The sequence below is a fragment of the Buteo buteo genome, chromosome 12 (assembly GCF_964188355.1).
Source record: "Buteo buteo chromosome 12, bButBut1.hap1.1, whole genome shotgun sequence".
Taxonomy (NCBI): Eukaryota; Metazoa; Chordata; class Aves; order Accipitriformes; family Accipitridae; genus Buteo; species Buteo buteo.
This window is the reverse complement of record NC_134182.1, coordinates 41753051-41776508: the sequence shown is the minus strand read 5'-3', so window position 1 is coordinate 41776508 and position 23458 is coordinate 41753051. Positions and strand designations below refer to the sequence as shown.

Sequence of the window (23458 nt, the reverse complement as noted above, 5' to 3'; positions counted from 1 at the left end):
CAAAAGACTGGAGAAGAACGTATTACAGTCTTGGGTTTTCGCATTACAATTGAAGAGCAAGTTTTTTACCAAACTTCTTTGGCTTTAATTACAGCCATAGTAGTTTTAGTTCCAATTTCTGTTACATCTAGAGTCTCACATAGGCTTGTATAGAGAGCCCTTTTAGTTTGATCACAACCAACTAACATTAGCTCGGGTAGCCCAGTACACGCTGCAATGACTTCTGCTTTGATCTAAAGCAATCCATGACATAAATATTTAGCTCTTCATGACCTTTAGCACTTAAGTAAGGTATAACTTCATGCCTTCAAAACATTCTTGGTTGGAACATTACCTCCTTAATTGTCAAGAATACGAGAAAAGTTATAGGGTTCTTGCCCAAACTGGCATCCATGTATAAAGAGCAGAAGCCCAGCGACATTTCAGGCAGAAAAGCATGAATTCATCCAGGAGACTGTGCACACAGTAGTATATTTTGTTCTCCTTGGGCAGCACAATTCCCAATAACTGCAAAGAAAATCTGTAATCCGAGCCTAATGCCAGTTCCGAACATCCCCCAAACCAATGCTAAAATTAAGTTATTCTGAAATCAGGGAATGAAAAAAAGGGAGTTTGTTTAAGTTTACCTTCCCTTTCAGTAGTTACAAAGTTACTTTTCCCGCAGCGTGGGGGGAAGTTGCATTGATGAAGATATAAATGGAATTAAAAAAATGAACAGCTATTCTCCAGGATTCACATGACCCCAGCAGCTGGGGGGTTAAGGAAAAAACTTATAAAAAGACAGTAAGTAGTCCCGCTTGACATAGCCTTCTCTGGTTTTGCTAATATCAAGTTGGCAGATACATAACTGGCCTCTTAAAAACTGAACCAGAATTATACAAGTGTCTTTAATGAACCTTATAATAAAAACATTACCATTCTCATCTTTTAGGAGCATGGGAATGCCATTACACTTCCGATGCTTATTGAAATGTATTCTACTGCTGATCTGGAGCCCACAGGAATCAATGGGAGTTCTTCCATTTTCAGCTCAATAGGCTGTGGGTCAATGTTTTAAATTCAATTTGAAGGAAACTAGTGTTTCAAGCAGCTTTCTCCCTCCGTCCGTAGCACTGCTAAAGCTGACAGATATCAAGATGTCTAATAGAGCTGTAAACTCATCACCTAGCCTTTCACTCCATTTTCTTTTCATTTCCTGTCTAACACTTAATTCTAAATACATTACCTTCGATGCATCAAGTTGACTTTGTACGTCCATGTTTCCCTGCAAGTTGCCTAGCACACAGAATGTGTACATCCATACATATTCCTCCTTTCCTTTCAGAGAAGAATATGTAAGTTTTTCAGGCGAGAAACAGAAGACAATATAATACCGTATATGTGATGCAAGACTCAGCACCTCCAGAAATTCATTAAGCCCTTACCTTGTGGCCAAGTGTATTTCTCATAAAAACACCCAATATAAATACTTGAAACAATCACAAAATTCATTATGCCCTAAACCCCGCTGTTGTATTATTCACCCTCCAGTTAAAAATTTATACCTTATGTTCTAATCTGAATTGGTTTACCTTCAGCTCAAGGTTTGCATCTGAAAAGCCTGCCTTTGGATAGAAGAAACAAAAAAAACCTTTAGTAAAAGAAGGTGGCTTCTTCTCCCTCTTCCCCTCCCCCAGGCCCATGTAGGTGTTCTGATAAAATTACCTCTTAACCTCTTCTTAGACAAGCCAAATAAATTGAGCTTCTTCACACTCAGGTTTTTTTAAACCTCAGAACAATTCCTTGAGCTCCTTCTAAGAGGCGAGATAGAGGTGAAACAGGACAAAGCATTGTTCCCTTAGTCCACTAAGGGAGAGTCACCGTGTCACACATCCAGAGAAATCATTCAAACAGTAGCTTGGCTGTGGTGTCCCAACCACAAAATAATATGTTTATTTTTTCACCACTTTTTTTGTTGTCATTTTATTGATAAAAACTACACAAAAACTAACTGATCATAATAATTAATTAAAAAAACAAAAAACAATGTTACACATTCTCCTGTGTTTTAGAAATTGTGTCAGCCAGTGAGTTTCACCAAATACTCTTGCTTTAAAAGATTTTCCTTCTGATCCATTTCAAGCACATCATTTCCATTTTGGTTCCCAAACGTCCATTAATTTTGCTTAACAAGCACCGCTGGACTGTAAATATGAGAGTCGTTACTCCGTTGCATGTTTTCCCCTTTTTTAGAGCCCGAAAAGTAATTATAGTGTCAACAATGAAGCACAATGAAGATAGTAAAAATCAAAAGCACCCTCCATAGTGTACAGCCTGTGTCTTAAATGTACATGCACCCAAGTTTCTTTGTTTCTGCTGCATCAATTGCCAATGTCCTTTTGGTTCAACATAAGCTTTAATGCCCATGTCTGAAGTTTGAAATATTAGCGCTTGACCACTAAAAAAAAACCAAACAAAAAAACAACCAAAAAACAAACCCCCAAAAGAAAAAAGAAAATATATATCTATCTTTTGTTTGTTTAAAAAGAACAAAAATATTAAACAAATCTTTGAAGAGTAATAAACACTTAATAAGGAAACATGGCTGACCCATCCCACCCAAACCCTTGCCCTCCCCACCCCCTCTATTTTTACCTGTGGTTCTCCTTCCCTGGAACCGTGCAATGTAGAAAAATCAAATATACAAACAAAACTCTTAATCCATCCCTTTATGTAGCTAGAGTGAAATCTATTTTTTTTTTTTAATAAGAACTTGACAATCTCTCTTTAATATTTACATTGAGGAATTTGTTTGAAAGTTTAAAGCAAAGAAAATCCTGAAGTTCTCAGTGTGTACTGCAAGATAGCATTTCCACAGTCTGCGGAGTTTGCTTTATCCCCTTCCCTTTGTCTGTGTTGGAACATTTGTAACTGGAATGGTAGATTTTAGTTTCTTGCCCTGGTCTCTTCTGAGATGAAAGGTCCCCCAAAAGAACTCCCCACTCCGCCCCCTGAAGAAGCTGTCGCCATCGTTAGTTTGGTATTCTCTCAATGTAAATGGCTGGAGCAGCCGAACGCGCGATTGTAGCTATGAAGCTGTGGTCTCGACTGAGTTCCAGGTTGGTTGTCTCAGCCTGCTCCCGGGACATGGTATCGTACCCCTTATTTACATGGAGAGGCTTATGAGCTTGGCAGTATCCGATCACCGGTTGGTCGTAACTGTAATAGGGTAAAGTCTTCATGTGGTGAGGAACCTGCACCAGAGAAACAGAGATCAAAAGAGAAAAACATGTAAATAATGTGCTTAGTCACGCATTTGTACAGCATGTATTGCAACGCAGCCTCAAACCCACTGGGTGCTCAGCGCATCCGCGTTCATTGCACAGCTCTCGCAGCAAGATAAACCTTTGAGGCTTCTAGGTCGTCTGCAGCACGTGCAGATCTCTCTTGAACAGGACTGCGGACATTCGTGACAGTCAGTGGGTCCCCACTCGTGGACGGACGTTACATCTGCTGGAAGCCTATGTAATCACAGACTCGCTCCGGCCCTTTGCAGCGTGCTGAAGCCAGATTCGAGGGGGCTACTCTCCTTTTCGGTGACTACGTTTGTGGGCAGAGTTTCAAAGTGGTCTTGTGTGCCGAATTCTGACCTCTTTTGGACAACCAGGCTACAGAGGGTAAACTGGAAGCTGCTGGTAATACAAACCTTTTAAAAACTGGCCCTTCTTCCAGTGCCTCAAAAGGGGCTGAGCATTTCTACAAAACTCAGACCAGCCTGAGCATGTCAAAGGACTGGAAAACCTGGCTGCCAGCATGTGTAGCTTTCAGCACAGCTGGAACATGTGTTTATTTCTTCTATGACAAAGCTGCTTGCCCAAGGTCACGATTTCCTGGGTTCTTTATCTTACAACCTCACCAACAGAAACACTATCAAAGCGGCTCAACTGATGCTCGCTGGAGCTGAGCAGATCTACACCTTGTAAAAATGGTCATATATTTGAACAGTCTGCAAGATCTATCCTGAATCCCATCTCTCTTCTTTATGTAAATATTCAGAAACTGCCAGCCCCCCACCTTCTTTTTTTACCATAAATGTTCTAATGCTTGCAAACGTTAATCCCACAAGTAAATATGATTTATGGCACAACATCAGATACAAATCTTTGCAGATAATTTTATCATCTGCAAGAGATGAGCTGATCAAGTAGAAAGAAATATGCTCTTAGGGAAAAAAACACACACTGCAGGAGATACAGGCAAGAGTTTATTCTAACACTGCTAGAAAACCTGAGCTCATTACAGCCGGAGATATCCTACACATAATTCAATCTTGTAACAAATGCCTTTTTATTTTCCATGCCGAACTTTAAGTGAAGGCTACAGAGCTAATTTATCACAAATTTCCATTGCACGGTGCACTTCATTCAAAAAGGTATGAAAAAAGCAAAGGCATTAAGACTAATTATAAGTTTTGCAGGGTTGGAGTTCCTCTTGCATTTGGATCTCCTCAGCAGTTAAGATTCCTCCCCCTGCTTCTCTGCAGAATGCTGGAGAGATTCCAAAACTCTTCCACTAGATGGAATTCAGCTGAAAACGTCATTTTACGTGACAGTTGAATGGCAAGAATGCAGAAGACAAGCTGCTCAGTAGAATTTGATGGGACAACTGTGCTCACTTGTGGATCAAATTCAGCCACAGTGCAAGAAACTGTAACTCCCTTTGGATACAGTAATATCTATGCCAATTTGTATCAGGGCTTGAATTTGTCCTCAGCCTTTAAGGCAGCTCTTTATGATTCCATAAAAGCCAAGGACTGTTTGTGTTCTGGAGAGTTGAGAGATTGAGGTCCCGGCTTTACAGCAATAATACACAGTACATTAACCACCTGAGTCCTGTATGCAGCACTGTTTGCTTGTTTTCTCCCCTTCTCCAAACAGGAGTCAAAAGGATCAGGATCTCAACAACATCCCTAAACGGTGGATAAACACGCTTCCTTTTCAACTATTTCTCAGTAGTTTTATAGAATCTCTCGCTTGTTTTCACTTAAAAGTCAGGTTTGCGTGTGTCTGAAATCATATTAATAAGGGTCGCTGTGCCGCGCGCGTAGAGGGAAGGTGGATATTCTTTGTCAGTGTAAAAAATAAAACAAAACAGATATATCAGGCAACCCATGAGATTAAGGAGTTGCAGGTTAATACGTAGAAAGCATTTCTAGGATAATGAAGCCCAGCAATGGATTTGCACCTCCCTGTTCTCAGGCCTGGCTCTTGTACTACTCTTCTTCTTCCTCTTTTGGGTGCTAGATCCCATTAAGGGAATTTAAAAAAACTAATCACGTCAAATGACCATAAGAAGCATTATCCTTGAGGTACCACCAGTAAAGACTGAATGAAGAAAGGCCACCAGCCACCCCCTCCCCAGTTAGTTCTTGTGATGCCTCCAGAATTGAGGTAACAACTGTACAAACAATTCAAAAAACCCCTTCCTGATCCAAGTGAAAGCCTCCAGAGGACTGTCCCCACAAAATGGAGCGTCCTTTCCTTCCCTGGAACTACTTCTCTGAAACATAACGTTGCATTTTCAGAAAGATGCGAGGGATCAGTTTTCATCTACAGTGAAGTGACCATACGTGAAACCCAAGGGCACAAAAGCTTTTTCAGGACACAGCCTTGACTGCAGAAACTATTGCAAATGTAGGCACAATTGTACCACCACTCAGTTTGGTGCAAGTAAAAAAGATGGAAAATACTGATGACATTGTTCACTCTAAACAAAGCTGATACTATTATATTTTTTTTTGATTCACAGATCAACAAAACATATTTAAGAGCATCTAAGTTGTTGAAAATTAATTTTGTAAGTATTTTTGCTTCAGGTTCTGAAGTAACTTCTTTTTTTTGTTTCATTATTGCTATGGAACTAATGCCTGAAGATACTGAGATGTGACCTTGGACAAGTCATTTTATGAGCTGGAAAATGAGAAGATTAAGTCCTGCCCCTGCTTGCCCTTGGAGACTAGAGCTCTTTGAGGCAAGGGCTGTTTGTGCAGGGACCAAAACAACACAGCTCTAACCTGAGCTGGGGCCTTTCAGCTGCTGTGGCCTCCTAGAGACAAAAAAGCAGATGACTGGAGTGAAAAAATCCAAACAGGTCACTAAATACCTCAGTAAATAAATACAGACTCTGGGATTCTGCCATCTCTACCTCAAGGCAGTTTCCACAGCAGACACATTTTTCACTGGCTAGAAAGTGGGAGTAAGGCTGAGAATTTACCTGCCAGCAAATCAAAGGCAGGGCCAAGAAAAGAACTGGGATCCCCTAGCACGGTCTCCTTCACTATCTCCTCCATGCCACTCTGCTGCCACTAACCACAACCTTTTATGCTACAAAATTCTTTAAATTTAGTTTTGGAAAAAGTTCAACTGTAAATGAAGATAAAGAGTTGCTCGCACGGAAACACAACAGATACAAAACAAAACTCTTTTTTCATATAACCTGTCATAACATCTGATTCAGTTCTTGGCTCCGTGTGCTCACGCACAGTTATGCTCCATGACAGCACGGTCTGGTATAGCTAGTGGAGCTCAGGGGTGGGACACAGAATGCCAAGACGTTTACCGGCAGATGATGCACGTGTCTGTTTACAGCATTTTCTCAATAATTTCTGTTTTAGTTTTGAAAACCAAAACCGCCTAATACTTACATGAAGGAGGAAAACTTTTTGCAGTAAGAAAAACATAAATCAACAAGAGAAGGAACTCCAAAGTCACTGGTGTACATGTGATGGACATTTTGGTTTTAATCCATGTATGGCACCAAGCAGGATTGTCTTCTGCTCTAATGCCTTACAATAAGTGATCATACCGTCTATCCACTGTTGCAGATAGTTAATTAAGTCAACGAATGAATCCGTACTCCATTATGCAATGAGCTTACTGCCTTATAAGCACTCTAAGTGTTCAGTGCGGGTTTTGGGCTAATGGGCTGGATTAGTTAGGCAGTATTGACTTCTGAAGTCCACACCTCTGTAGATCTTCACTCTAAATGTAATAAACATCGCATCTTAGCAGCCACGCACTTCAAACAAAGGTTCTATTACAAGCAAAATTTACATAAATCCCCAGCTACAGGAGGAAGATTTAGCAGTGGAAGTTTAAGAATGCAAATCTTCCCTTTCGCAGTCGAATTGACATTGGAGAGGTTAACAGCTCAACAGCCTTGCTGCAGCTTAACAACTCCCTTCAAAACAAGCTGGACTAACTTGAGTTTACCTGAAATTCAGTGGAATTGGCCTGCATTAAAAAGGTATTCCTCAACATGCGCTGTCCACTTTTCCTTTGACATTCAACAGTGATGTTCAGTTAAACTCTTAGTCATTCCAACATGCAAATATATGTATCCACATTCCAATTCGGGCATTTTACACCGCACTGAATTTTATCAGCAGGTTTACTTACTCATGTTAGAAATATTGGGAGGTAAATTAGCTAACTTATTCTATCAATTTCTCATTATTATTACACAAGAAACTTGTATTAAAAACAATTAAATTATAAGAATTCAGCTTGGACTTCTGCTTCTCATGGGTGCAGCCATTAAAACCTAGATTTTTATCAAAACATCAATAAAAATCTGTATTCTGGAACTTAAAAAGTATATCAGTAAAGATGAAACCCTACCATACAGCCACTGAACTTGGTGAGCTTTAAAGAATATTGGATTGGGGCCTAAGTGAATATCAAGTGACCTTGTTTCTAAAATATTTTCTCTCTCTACCGCCTCTCATAGTACGTTAGACACCCTCATACACTCTTAATTGCTTGCACTGCCTCCGAACAGGACACTTTGGTCAACTTGAAATTTGGTCCTGATACGAACGCTAAGGTATGACACCTCTCTACCAAGCAATGCTAAGAGAGTTCAACAAAATAACAAGTTCTTCATACTGACTGCGACTCCTGCTTAAGTATTTTCTTCTGTGCTCACAGCAACAGACTTATTGCAGTGAAGACTAGTTGAGGATCAGACAGAGATTAGCTCTCTTGTCTCACTCAGAATCACTTGCAGTTCAGCAAGAACTAATCACTAGCAGTCCCAGGCTGAAATAATTTCCTGGTAAACTGTTAAATCAAATTTTGGAAACACACGTTTTCAGAACAGATCTATCTCATGCTGGAAACATTACGAGTTTTTTCTTTATGCTCACTTTTGAAGAAAGATCTCCCACCATTCATTATCCTGCAGAGAAGGAAATTCTTTCTTGAGAAACATAAATGGCCATGGATGTCTAAGTGACTCACTACCAGAATTATCAACAAGCAGACAGAAATGTAGTATTAGGAAGGACTGACAATCCCAGCACAGTTTCTGGGGCGAAGTCCGTGGTGGGATGGAGTGCACTTTATTTTTTTCCCTGAAAGGAGAACGGTGTAAGGGCACAAACTGTCACAGGATCCTCAGACAAGTAACTGCTTTGGCAAGAACCTAAAACCTGGAGCCCAGCAATAGAAGTGATGTACTTTCTGAGAACCAGACTGTTTCAGCTGTCTCAGTCTGGGTACCTTGGCTTTATACATTCTCTGTTTAGACACTGTAGTTCATATGTCTTCAGTTCTGTTGCTTCTGTTTTCAAAGAGAAGGAACACTCTGTTTTTAAAACTAAAGGCATGCTCCATTCATCCTGATGGAAAATGTGATAGGACAAACCACCACTGTCTTGCAGTAGACACATTTTCCTTCTAAAAAACAAAAATGAAGCATGAATATTCTTGGGCAGTCGAACATTATCTGGTTTCACGTTAGCTGGTACTCCATGATCCAGGTAAACTGATTTATGTGTAAATACTTGCCTAGTTAATGATTACATGATTAAATTACACGCAAGTTTAGAAGTTGTCCATATGTAGTGGAAACTCAGAGTTACAAAATATGGAATCTGTGTTTTCTCATTAGTGCTAATATTTAGTCTCAGAACACCATGACTTCATTGCTGAATTAGCATCATAGCTGTTGATAAATCAAATTCAGAGTTCATTTTAAACCCTCTCATAACTTTGAGTAAAAATAAGCAAGATATACTATCATAGCTTTACGATTAGTGAAGCACACAGCTTCACCTTAGAGATAGATTGATTAGGCACATTAGGCAGATATAGCTGGTATAAACAATTTCAGTGGATTTCATGCTGCTGAAAAATCACAGTTAACAACCCTGGAACATCCCTTTGGAGTCAGCTCAGAAAAACAGTCCTGTTCAGGAAAATGCACAATCATACACTTCCTATTAAACCCATTAAAAGGGACAAATGCAGACATTGAAGAAACATGAATGGGTATGTGTCTTTTTCTGCTTCCAATTGGAACAAACACAGAAGTGCCTGGCTGTTTTTTAAAACAAGCCTTTTGTTCTGAAATTCATGTTTCCTAAGGTAACTCTCATATTGACAACAAAATCAAAATCTCGTTTATTAAAAAATTCAGAACTCAGAAGTCGGACTGCTCTGGTATGAGGTGGTATGAGGTTTTTATGAGTATTGTTTTTACTGTGGTTGTCTGTGTGACATCTGAGCAAATCAAGAAAACTGTCAACTTGATTTTTATGTGGAGGGTCTTCAAAATCTTTAATTAGCCCAGGTTTTCTAAGAGTTACAGATCCCACTGGGAACTTTGCCTCAGGTTGGGATACCCACACTAGGCATGAAGCATTAAGCAAGAGTCTTTCGGTAGCTTGAATTGTAGGTGCAATTCCCACAACCAATTTCCTGCAATTTCATGTCCAATTTCCTTCCCGCTCCAGACAGAAACCACTTCTTTGTCTCCTCTATCTATTTCCTACCAAATCAGATTAATGGTCTATGCAGCTCCCAGGGGAGATGAGAGAGACAAGAAGGAAGACGACTCGGTCTGTAGCTAAAGGTCCCACGCTACAAGGTACTGAGCCCACTGCCCTGAAATCATTAGCATCGCGACAAGAACCACCAAGCCTGTCTCTAGCAGTTTTCCCCAAGAAATCGCGGACATACTGCTAAACGTGAACAGAGGGCTGGTGTTCCACAGGGTTGCGTAATACTGTCGACTCCCAATCTCTTGCATGCTTGCACACACACATACAAACTTGCATATATGTTCTCAAGTTGAAGTGCTGCACCAAGTAAGCTTTTCTTCTAAGTAAAGCACAGTATCTCCTTTGAGTCACTCCTCTGCAGTCTTTTTTTTCCTTGTCTTACACTTATGTCTGCCGTAATAGTCCTATAAACTGATCTTATGAGCATCCTACATCCATTTAGACTTGGATCCTATTGGTCCAGCTGGAATTGTGGCTAACGTAGAGTCCTGCCAGTCACTGAACTACAGCTGCTGAATACGATTTGGACCAAACCGGACAATGCATTTAGCAGACTGCAGTTTCCTAGTCAAAACAAGCAGTGAGCAGCCAGGACAAAGACTGTTCTCCTAAGCAGAGCTGAGAATTAAATCAAGGTCTTTGGAACCAAGCCTGAAGTCTTCTGAAGGATGTAGGTGTTGGGCACAGGATAGCTTCTTCAACATATGCAGTGGAAGCCTTTTCTGTATCAAAAATTAATCTGGAGATAAAAGACTGTGGTTGGCAGGTCTCAGACCATGTCCTAGTAAAAAAAGTTGGTATCAGTGGAAATTTGGAGCCAAAATACTACAAATGACTGGCAGGTGGGTCATTAATCTTACTCAATTCTTGTATTTCTGGCTGGGAAAATGGGATCCCAAAATTGACACAGACTGTCAGAAGAGAGGTCTTAGTATGAAAAACGTAGAGAAGCAACAGACAGGAGAGACAGGGCAGAAGATAGTGCAGTCATCAGTTACTTTTGCGTGTCCTATTAAAGCTCATAAAAAGTTAACCGATAATTAATAACTACAGGGATTAAACAAACATCATTGTATTAGATATGATTATAAGCATATTAACCTAATAAATTATATGTCAAGTTAATAAGAAACTTATGGATATATAGGACTATATAACACTACAAAATTGATTGATTTCATATAAAACAAAGTTAATTAAAATATATCTATTAATTTCTTATGTGGGATTAAAATATTCACCAACTTTTTAAACCATCTCTAAGCTATGCAGGGCATGCCATAAAGACAGAATTTTATGATTCATTCAGTCATCCTTGCAGAGTGTATTTCATGTTTTAAACCCCTATATAACATCACCCTGTCAGTTCCACTGACACCGTGAACTGGATTTTAAGCTTTCCTCTCCTTCCCTACAGATAACTTCCTAATCCTTCTATCCAATCACACAAATGCCTTTCCCTTTAAAACCAAACCTCTCGATGGACTGTTTAACTAAGTGTGCTTTTCTAGAGATCAGGAGAAAAATCATGCACACCCCACTGCTCCCTCTATGGGCCGATTTGATCTTTCAATCAGTAAATGAAAAGGTTTCCCTAAAGGAAACTCCCAGAACGAAGAAAGTCTTCTAAGCCTTGTTATTGTTCCTTGGGCAAAATATTTCTTTTAAATTGCTTTATCTGTTTTTTATGGAGTATCTGGCTCCCGACAAAAAGGCCCACTGATGAAAAACTTCAAGTGAGATTCTCAGTAACCTTCGATTTTTCTGCCGTGGAGGACCAATAAAATAAACAAACTATCTAGATATTCTAATTGGAAAGCCACTAATATTGCTTTCAGTGCTATTAGGATAATTTCCTATAGAATTCAATAGGAATAGAAGCCTGGTGGTTCAGAAAAGCTTTTACATTGCTTAGGGACAGAAGATCAGTTTTTGAAAAGCGATGCAGCACGTTGTAGTAGTTACCTATCTAGATGTAAAAGAATCCCCTTGGGTGCTTCTCCATATCTTTGGGTGCCTAAATACACATACCTTCAAAAACGTAGTCTCTTCTAAGGCAACCCAGCTTCCATTAGACACTTCAAAAAGCTATATTCTCAGCAGAAATTTCTGCTCCCTATGCATTGCATTAAGAGCTGCGAAGTGTAGATCATTTGTACCTAACCTATCAGGACAAGTCAAAGGTCCATCCAGCCGAGTCTCCAAGAGACCAAGAAGAAAGAGCAGAGCACAGGTCAACAATCCGGCAATAACTTCCGCAGAGCATTCTCCTGACCTCCAACACTCCCAGCTTTAGTTAGCTTTCTAAATTGCTGGCATTTCAGGCCTGAAATCCTATGGAGCTGGACCTTCCAGTGTATTTAAGAGCCTGAAGCATCCTCACAGGCCCTAGGTCTGGAGCCACATTTGGGAAACGGAGCACATTGCGTCTGTCGAAAAAGAATTATGACAATAAAGGAAAAGGTAGAGTTGTTTTTCCATGCAGTGATCATAAAGATGGCAACCTGCTCCATCCATTACTCACAATAAATAAGTACAGTATTTAATATGAACATCTGATAATGTTGCTGCCACAGTGACAAATGGAGGCACTGGAGAATGAGTGAAATAAGTCTTTGTCTCATATTAAAAAACTGCCTTTTCATTAGATCTGCCTAGAATTTATAGTGTGCAAAAGCGCTATCCAGAAATTGACGGTTTCTTTAAAGATTTTTAAATACTATTTAAAGTTGTACAAGGATTCTGTACATCAAGAGACCAAAAATGTACATCTGGAGAAACGTAACTCAAGTTGCACAATATTTTGCCCTTAAGGCATGAGTCGGTATAAACAAGGCAACACGATGGCTTATGATTAAAACCCACACCAGTGCTAGAAGAAAGGGATACTGGGTGCCTTATCAGACCGATAAAAGAAATGGAAGTTTTTCCTTCTATGTTATCTAGTTATACCATACCCAAAAGGTTTTGGCTGGAGTCACATGACAGTCTCAACCCATTTCTGATTAAAAAAATGCTTAGAGCCACATTTATAATTGGCACTAATTCCACTTAATATGGCAATATTAAACATACAGATAGTATCCAGCCCCTACATCCCCAAAAAGCTATAACATGACAGAGTCCTCCTCCTCCTCTGTCATAATTTAAAATTCAATGCTCAGCATTATGGCATTGACCTAAGAGAGCAGATAATTTGTTTTATTTTTCAGTCATCTCAAGACAAGTCGAAGAGGTCCTTCTTTATGGAAAATGGGTACCAACGAAAAGAATAACTGGCAGAAAAAATAAAGAAAAAAGATGCTCATGCTACTGTTGTTTCACCTGATCTGGGGATCAGATGGTCTACATCAGGCCATCAACATCCAGAGCTGTTGATCAGGAATGTCTTTAAATGTAGAGAAGCAAGCAAGAGTCACAACTGTAAACTGAGCACAAGTTCAAGGAATTATTCATCTCTCCCGAGAAAACAGTGAGATAAATTCACTCCAGTGGGAGAGAAGAAGGAAACCGCTAGCACTACAGACCTTCTCGGACACGGGAGGGAGCTCCTATTATACCAAATGTCTCAGCAGGATTCTATTCATGGGAAATGACAAGATTTTAATTGCCTCCACTGTTTCCTAGCAGAGGAATCGGTGTGTACGGTGGCGCAAACATACTGGCAAGAACATTAATCCAGTAGCAGAAGGGACAGCTTCTCCTCCTGATGTGCGTATGTCACTTCCATTAGCACTGATGGGAGCAGCGTGCCCACGCCGAGAGGAAACTGCAACCCCCTGGTTTCCAAGAGGTACTGATATATGACTCATATTGGGGTGAGGATTTATATAATCACCATCTTCACCGAAAGGTTGAGGTACAGTCTCTGCATCTTGCAGCACCATAAGTTAAGGTCGAGTAGGGCAGAGCTAGAGGGAAATGACTATGCTAGGTTGAGGGAGAGAAAATAATTCAGGGATGAGGATGAAGAATTGGCAGGGGGGTGCCTAATTGTGGGTGACACGCTGCCTGGTGCAAAGGCCGGAGGAGCCGGTGTCAGGGCTTCTTGAAGGCAGGGGCTTTAAGTCAGGGTGGGGTGGCTGGAGCGTGCCCTGACCCTGGGAGACAGCCTGGCTCAGCAGTGATGGGGAATGAACACTCAGCTCTTTTCCCAGCTTCTCTGCCAAACCCACTGAAGGCACAAACTGTGATGGGAGAGCAAGTTAATTCCTTAACTAGCGTGCTAAGGGGTGATGCTGTTCAAGCCAGCAGCTCCAAGGAAAATCTATCTACCTGAAGCTCAGAGGCTAGCAGTCTGCCTAGCTATAAATATATTACCAGTAGGTATAGCTATGTAGTTCACCCCCGCCCACCTGTGTCAAAACAAGACACTACAGAGCAACACGAGGACTTTAATTAAAGCTCATAAAATGCCTTGAGACCCTTGGATATGATTACTACAACTCCCCGCTGGATTCCTAAAGCCTCTCTTTACTGTGACAGGGCAAGCATATTCTGCCATTGCTCATCTGTGAGTGCGTGACATGCAAAGGAGGGATGCAACAGCCGCGTCATTACTGCGTTCTGAACAGACTCCTGCAACGGCAAACAGGAAGAACAGAAAAGCAGGGTAGGGATTCGCACAGTACACAGTATTAGAAAATCAATAACAAACATGGGTTCATGCTTCAGTCATGTTCTATAGAATCTTTGTATATCAGAGATCAAGCAAGCAGAAAATTAATGCAAGACTGTCCAGCATTGCAGGCAAGGACATTTCACAATGATAGCATTATTTTTTAATACTCTACAGAAAACAAATGACTTTTTCATTCCTCTGGGCAAGTTTTATAATATGCAGGGAAATCATCAGTAAAGACCTACTCAGATTCCCTGAGAAAACTGGAAGAAAGATGGGTTAGAAAATATTCTTGGCTTAGCAATCTTTGCTGCTACAAAACCAAGCGGATCAATTCAATTACTCCATGAGAGCAAAACCAATGGAAATAATTATTGAGCAACAGTAGTTTAGAGAGACTTTTAAAGCAGAAAGGAATGTCTGCATGACACTAAAAAACCCCAACCCCAGACAAACCACATGTTAAATCCTCAAAACAGCCACTATCTAACATGAGAGGAGAGTGCAGCAACTACGCAGAAAAAGCCACTGAAACCCCAGAAGCTGAGGTTTAGTGGTCACCCCGCTGAGAACTGGCACGGAAACTACATGGTCAAGATGGTTAAGAAGTAGAGGAAAGGACAGATGCTCCAAGCTGTCTTTTCTCTGTGGAAATGGAAATCAGCAAGTCGTCTTAATTTTGTCCTATTTCTAAGTACCAACAGTGAGCCGCTCCAAACATAGGTTCAGGATGCAACAGCTTTGGGACTGCTCTGTGTCAAGATCACCACTCTCCCCTTTGAAACAGCTGTCAGCTGGCAAGAGCCAAAGCTGTAATTACTGGCAAACAGATTGTGATGTGTAAATCTGACCGGAAGCCTGAGACTAGCTCTGAAAAACAGAAAGTGTTCAGACACATTCAGACAAACAGAAATAAAGCGCCTTGCCTATACAGTTGAGCACTATTGCATCTAGCCAGGAGAGGGCTGTAGAGTACACGGACTCTGGTGCCTGCTTGGCTAGTTGCACTGTACAGACTCTGGCATTTCAGGAAAGCCAAACAAAGTGGTTCTGTACCTATTCTGACGCAATGAACATTAATAAGCAAAAAATAGTTGTTGCCCACTTGGACCACTTCTGTGCTTAAGCACAGCAGTAGCGATGGAGTGTAAATGAAAAGCACAAGGTTCAAAGAGTCCTGCTGGAAAATAAAATCTGCCCTGTGAGCTAGATTTTGAAAACCAAAGGAGCTGCTGTTAGAAATATCTGCAGCTCACGTCAACAAGAGACAGCATGCTTGAACAATCTCTCAATCAGCCAAGCACAAGCCAAATGGTTTCCAGCTACTCTGATATTTTTTAAACTTGTTCTCTTTGGGAAAGGTAATGCCAGTGTGTCAGAAGGTATCAGCAAATAGCTAAGTTGACTTTTTTGGAGTGTAGTATTACTTTGGTGCATTACTGGCATGGTGGAACACGGGGCTGTAACTGTTAACAACCTCCTGCAAGGGATCTTTCCCTTTGATGGGTCTGTACCAGTTGCAGTCACCTAGAATAAATACCCCATGACTAGTTCATCTGTGAGATCCAGGCAATATCGTGACCTGATCCCTAACTACACAAGGTTGAAACAGATTGGAGAAGAAATACAAAGAGATAAATAAGCCTCTCATCATCCAAAATCTGTTGTTTATTTGCAGTGCCTAGAGGCCTCGACCAAAACTGAAACCGCACTGTGGTAACCAATGCTCGTGCATTTAGTAAGAGTCCTTGCCCTGAAGAGCTTGTACTCCAGACAGGCATGACAGATGAAGGGTGGGAGAAAGGAAAACAGCAAACAAGAAAAAGATCTCTAAACTGATGCACAGATTGAGGGACAGATTTTTCCACGAGCTAAATACATGAATACAGATCTTTTATCCCTAAATGACTTCCCTCATCATGTGGCCACTGTGACTGTGTATATATTTGTAAGCGATACAGCCCAGTATGAGCAAATCTGCAGAGTACAAGAGTTGGCGTTGAGTTCACAGTGTCCACAACACACACATTTTGGAGGATTTACATCAAACTAGCTCGAGTCTGGTCCTATAAACTCCCAGAGCAGATCCAGTTTAGCTTCCTCTCAAAAGGATTCAGTCTCTGTTCTCTCTGACCGCTCTGGGATGTTAACTGAAGCACATCAAGGGAGGACAATCTCCAGTCCCATGTCAAAAGTATGATCCTGATCTGAACTAACACACCAATGTAAATACATCCTTTGGGGGCCAGGGAAGCCATTCAGCTCTCTAGTGTCCCTAGACAGCACAGCAGAATTCAAACCTCCCAGTTTAAAGGTGTTTTTGACTTTGACACCATAGTTTAAGGTGATGCTACCAACCTCCATGCAAGGGGTTTGCCTACTACTACTTCTAAGAGCCTTCTTTACTTTCGTGCAGTTAATCCAAGAATAACAAAGCCTTCACAGAAATGAGCACTTGCAAAGACAGATGCTTGAGCAGGTCATGCTGGGCTTCCTTCTAGAGACAGCACAGAGGGATCTCATTGCAACCCAGAACACAAGGAGTAGAGCTCTTTGGCAAAGCCCCTCTAAATTGGAGTTGCAGCCCAAAAAACTGGCTAGGTGCTGAAGATAACCTGCACAAGCCAGAGTCTTGCACCCATCTCTGGCCATGCACCGTGGCTGCCATCACCCTGAAGGCTGTTCAGAAACCTCTGCTCCTTTCCTGTCTTTTCACTCCAAACTAAGAAGAGAACAAAGGTGACATTGTGACTGCAGGCCACAGTCTGTGCACTTCTCTGGTGAAGAGACAGAAAGAGGAAGGCTGAAAAAAAATGATCCCACCGTAATTATCTCAATGATCTGAGCTCTGTAAAAAAGAGCATAAAGCACTGGCCATTTCTCCATGTCTTTTAACATTACACATTAATTGTGTTTTTCAGTCGCTAACAGAATGGGTTCATGAGATTATTGGGTATTTCAGAAGCCAAATGATCACCCACCCTCTTCACTGGTGGAATAGTTTATGTTTGGCAATCAGAAATAATTCACGATTATTGCACAATACAAGATCTACTGCATGTCTTATCTTCCACAAAGTAAAACACAGATAATAATGATACTAATAAGCTACGCTTCACAGAAAGTGTACTGCAGTCCCATTGGTGTTCACCCACCAGGGCTTTGCAAAATTTTATACAGAGCGTGTTTTCAGCCTGCCATGTTCGTAAGTCAAATCATGGTAGCAACAAGAACAAGCGTCAGTTGTTTGCCCTTGTGCTGCACCTTTCATCCAAGGGCTCTGCAATCATTATTCAGATAAGTCTTGCGCTGCGGCTTTGAGATGAGCAGATATCATTACCTTCACTTTATATTTATCTGTATTTATAGACAAATAAACAGAGGTCAAAAAACTCCCCCAAGGTAATCTGGAGAGTTAAATACCTACATCAGAGGGTTTAATAAAGACTGATATCACTATTCCTACCAAAACAACAAGGAAACAGAGACAAAAGGAGTTGAAACTGTTAGCCCAACATCAGATAACTGGCTCTGGATCTTTGGTCTTTAAGACAACCTCACCTGAGAGTTGTCTCCCTATTTAATGACTAGTATCAGATCTATCTGGAAACAACCATGATCATTTATCACACCTTAACGCACCCCTGTGGTTGCTTATTGCTATGTTCTTCAAAGAAATGGAGTGATGGGTTTTCTACATTAATTAAATATTTAGATGGAGTTTCTGGTCATTGTTTCTTACTGTTTTCTGGCACTGTTTGCCTGGTGCCTCACTTCTGCAAGCATATTCCTTCCAGCCTGTTTCTGCTCTGGTGCACCTTGCCTGTGGCCTTCGCTGAGAGGGGAAGGTTCATGACGGTGTGACTTGTACGACCCACCCCGTGGATAAGCTTTGACCGCAGCAGCTCTGGCTGTTTTCTCAGCTGTCTGCACCAGTTGTCAGGACCCGGCAGCAGGAGAACCGGCCTTGCTGCTCATCCAGCATATTTGATATAGGTGTTAAAAAGTTCCTGAATAAATCTTTCATATATTTAAGATTTGCATATTCCCCTAATCCATCAATTTTGTGCTGGACTTTTGGCAAGGGCTAATGCTAATTTAATACTTAGATACATGGCTCTATTGTGTGATATGGCCCAAATATGGTCAATCATAAGGGCCACACTGACAAAAGACTTTGGGGGGGCACACTAAAAGAGGCTTTAGAAGTCTCAGAATCCTAAAATCTGGCCCCCATGTTGCAGATCAAGGGCCATTAAGTCAATTAGAGATGGTCTTCCAATTCAGGAAAGTGAAACTATTATATTGTTTCTGCAGCCCAATATATATATAGCCTTTTATTTCACCTCCATTAAATTCAACTGGTTTTATCCTTTATCAAATCAATACGACTTTCCTATAAGGCACTGTAAGCGTTCTGGTGATTGACTACTCCTTAACTACAGTCACACACAGTGCCTAGCAGAGCGGGGCTGTGATCACAGTAAGGTTTACAACATCTGCTATAATTCACTAATAATCACAATACTTAACAGAAGGGACAAACAACGGGGTCCTTGGGAAAACCTGAGTCCTCTGGGTGCTACCTCAGTCTAAGTAATAAATGCAGCCTTTTCCTTTGGCCTGTGTGTTCTCCCACTCATATAAACAAAAACAGGGGAAGGTTATTTAAGTTATCTATTAGTTTCCCAGTAATTATGGTGTTCCCCTCCCTATTCTTTACCCTGAAATAAAGTACATGGACCTGCATCAAAACACAAAAGCAATCAGAAAGACCAACGTATACAGTGACTATAGCCAGCTATTCACTGCCTCGACACAATACTCAGTGCTCTGATGAAGAGCCTCTGAGCCCTCATCTCCTTGTTATAAACAAGCTCCCAAGGTAAGATGAGGTACGGGGAATGATAGTAGTGCAAAGTGCTGGTTGCCAGCCGGACAATGGTTGACATGGTTACCCTTTTCCTTTTTGTACTACAGGTATGTAGTAAGTTCAGCTTCAAAACCTTACTATAATATAACACAATGCAATGCAGTCTCTTCCTATTACCATGGAAGAAAAGAATGAGCCATTGACAGACTTCTGTGCCCTTTTAAAGCAGAACAGCCCTGACATCAAAGCTCACAGCACTCCTCTGCAATAGTTATTCACTGTGTCTTTGTGGTCAGGAACTAAAATATTTTTATGAAGTTCTAAGGGAAAAAATTATCTCCTGAAAATGAGTCTCTTGTAGTTAAGTGCTGCAAATAATGAACAGCTGCACTGTTTCCTTTGGAAGGTGAAACGAAGGAAATGCAGTCTTAATGTGCATTTAAAGTAGGAACAGGTCAGTCTCCAAGATGTTTATTGGGCATAATGGAAACATTCAGTTGTCAAAGGAAACATTAAAAAAAAAATTGACAGAGTTAGGTAGGATGCATTATTTAAACACATATTTATCTATCAGAAAGAAAACAGCTGCAGATTAGAGGGGAGTGTGACCAACCATGGCTCAATTGTAGCCTCCACCATATGGTTTTTGTCTGACAAATCAGGGGACTATCTTTTTTTTTTTTCCCCTTTCCTTTTTGCAAGTGGGGCCTAGGTATCACAATACAAAAGGAAAACAATAAAGTACATATATCCTCACAAAATGTCCTTTTGTTGAGGGCTCTGCTGCCACTTGTTGACATAAATGACAGTTCTCTCAGCTTACCTGATGCAGTGTGAATTTGTGCACTAACAGCGCGATGACAGTTCTTGTGCTCAGACTCTGCTGAAAGACTGACATTCAGTCCCTTCAATCCTGTTATCCTTCAACCTTCTTTTAGAAACAGTGGTCTTCATCTTTTTCCTTCAATATCAAGCTAGTAGGTATTTAATCCCAAAAACCTTGGTTTCCAAGTAATCTCTACAGACTTCTGCAACAGCATGCTCCACCTATACGTAGCCTGCTCTACATGTGTCACCCAAGATAGTCTGGGGAAATAAACCCAACATTCAAACCATACTGCAACATAAGCCTACTTGTTTTTAAACAGAATAAAATATTAATAATTTATGTTCCCTTTGTGATATATATGCAGTTGCTAAAACTGTATGAATTTGGGGGAGAAAAGTTTACAACACCACAAAATAATAAGCATTAGAAGTTGACACAAATTTAGGACAGAAGAAAACTGAAGAACCTGCATGCATAAAACACTTGACTGATCTTCCAAGCATTCTCAGACAGACTCTATTACTGCAGGCTAAATATTACACAAACCTTCGGATAAACAAGTGCACTAGGTAGAACCTACAGAAAGACAAATATCTGGCTCTACACCAAGGGAGGGAAGGGACAGTTATCCATTAACCGCTACTTACTCATGCATATCCATGGAATTGCCTGGCTTGTTGGAATCATGGTTGCTTTGGTATGAAACACTGTTCCGATCAAGCTCAGAAAAGATGCTGGATCTGGTGCCCATAGGACAGAGGCTGCCACACTGGAGCTCTGATCCCAGCTTGAGACCGTGAGGAGCTCGGGTAATACAAAACAATTAATTCTGGTCCTGCTGAAGACTAATAGGACCTTTGCAATTGATGTGGTTGGCTACAGGATGCCCTCTCAGGCAAGAATGAAGAACAAATTACTTTTCCCTTTCCTTTATACGGAAATCGGACCTTTCAAGTAGTGGTAAATGCAATTATCAAGCCACAGTATCTTTTCTGTTCTGACAAGTTGTACTTTACTCAACCCAGGTGTGAGGCAAGGTCCTCATGGTGCAACACCGCAACCTTCATGCTTTCCTGAACATGAATATTCATTTGATAAGCAACCTTAACGATGGGACACAAAAGAAACTTCTCTTCCCCCCACCCATGCACATCTCTCAGAAGCAAGTATTAATTGTCAATACATTTTGTATAAAAACAACAGCCGCGAAACACATTCAGGGAAAACCTTGTCCCATTCAACATTCATTGTGAAAACAAACTCCTGCAAATCTCTCCTATCCCTGGCTCTCCCTTTGTATCTGTGTTTACCCAAGTCTGAGAGCACAGATATGCTAATATAATTAGTACAGTTATGGAATCATTATTCTGTTGTCTAGCAAACTAACTCCATAGCAATTTTTGCCTGCGCTGGATTATTTTGACTAAATAAATCTCTAGCTCAATCTAAACAGTATGTAGAGTCCATAGAAAGATTATGACTCCATTTTCTTAAATCCTACAGAAAACATAGTTCTGTCCCTGAAGAGCTGACATGCTAAAAAGGTACAGTAAGATTCTTGTGATTTTTAGAGACGAGTGAACTGAGACATTATGACAGCAAGGACCTTCTTTTATAGAACTATAAACAGCTGAAATTTGTTTTCAGACATTTCTGCTCAACTCGTTTTAGATTTTACAGGACTTTTTAATTGCCCTGGATAAAATTATGTTACCCCTTCCAGTACTGCGATAAACAGTATGTGATCCTTCCTTGGCTACTGTTGCAATAACATTTTATAATGTTATAGATTTCATCCCATCTCCCCCTCAGTCACCTCTCTTCCAAGGTGTGGGATGTTCATTTACCACCTCCTTCTACGTAAGCCTTTTCATACCTCTGATCTTCCTATTGCTTTTCTCTCTCTGCGTTTTCCAGTTCTACTAAATCTTCTTTTGAGGTGGGGTGACCAGAACTTCAGCAAACACTCCCATGCAGTGAGTAGGATGTAACAGTGATGTCTTCTGTTTTATTCTCAACTTCTTTTCTAAATATTTCTAAATGTTTATTTGCTCTTCTCATCACCACTGAGCTGTCTTCAGAGAACTATGCACAGTGATTCCAACATCTCCTTGAGTGGCAACTCTGACTTCTACGTAGTTTTTAAGAGCGCTACCAAAAAAACCCCAAGCAACAAACCCCCCCAAAATCTTATATTTGCTGCTTTTATTATTCAGTGACTGATATAAGCAGTAGACACCCCACAGTTGTTAGGTTAGCAATTTCATATTACAACAGTCCTTAGAAGTCTGGGGTGAACACCATCTGGTCCTGGTAATTTGTTGCCTTTCACATCACTGATTTGTTCTAAGAGCCCTGCTACTGATCCACTAGCCCCCAGCGCAGAACAACTTAGGTTTGATCCTGCATCAACACAAAGTTTTCGAGTTGCTCCAGGGAGAATTCTGGGTGGCCATTTCCATCAAACATCGTTGCCGATTTCCAGCTTGGACTAGATACAGCAATTCATTTAGACATATTTCATCCCACTTGAAGTTAGGTAATCTGTTTATCTTTATTTAAAGGGAAGTAGCATCACTAAAGGAAATTGAGAATCACTTCTTGAAGCACACAGACCTCTTTCCACATGTAAAATTAAACATGTGTTTACTAATTAACACAAAACAAGCTTTGACAGTACAGTCTTTTGTGACACTGAAAAACTGCTTACATAATCCAATCCACGGAACAGCGGCAACTTCTTGGCGTAGTGTAACGAAGGGCATTTGTCTCCTAAACACTTAGCCTACTGAGATAAGGGAAACAAGGGCTTTCTGCACTCTGGGTTGCATTAATAGGAATTCTCTTCACTCATTGTCACGAGAAAGCTATGGCTTCCACTTCTCAGAGCTGTTGAAAGAAGGTGAGAGAAGTCCCTGTTCTTAAAAATACCTCGGTGTCATTTAATCTCAAACTGCTAGTTATTTGTTCCCCTTAAGGAAAATCCGTTACTTTAAATTTGTCCCTAAAAGTAATACTGGCTTTATATTTTTGGGGCAAAGGTGAATTTCTTTTTATTTCCCCTGTCCCACTTCCATATTTTCAAACCATAAAGAAGACGTGGAGAGCTTACACTTATTTTGAAATTACTACCTTTTTTCCTTTTTAATTTAGCAGCTCAGTGTAAAGCAGTAAGAAATTTCAGGAAGCTTTCTTCTTTGTTGACTTATCTGTTTGTTTGTTTGTTTTTAAACCATCTTATCTGTATAAAAACTGAATTTTGTATCACAGAACTTTCAAGATACGTTGGTTTCAGGAAGATCAGAGAGAGCA

General features: G+C 40.6%; 1 protein-coding gene across 3 annotated transcripts in view; it reads right to left on the bottom strand.

The window, feature by feature from the left end:
• Nucleotides 1–1946: 1946 nt before the first annotated feature.
• Nucleotides 1947–23458, bottom strand: part of LRRTM4 (leucine rich repeat transmembrane neuronal 4) — a 275432-nt gene continuing 253920 nt past the window's right edge. For 2 of the 3 annotated variants that reach the window (XM_075042120.1, XM_075042121.1), the window contains one exon: nucleotides 1947–3233. In XM_075042120.1, the coding sequence (XP_074898221.1) occupies nucleotides 3012–3233 (222 nt within the window). In that variant the 3' untranslated portion in view covers nucleotides 1947–3011. The remainder of the gene's footprint in view (nucleotides 3234–23458) is intronic. The other variant, XM_075042122.1, reaches the window with a different exon arrangement.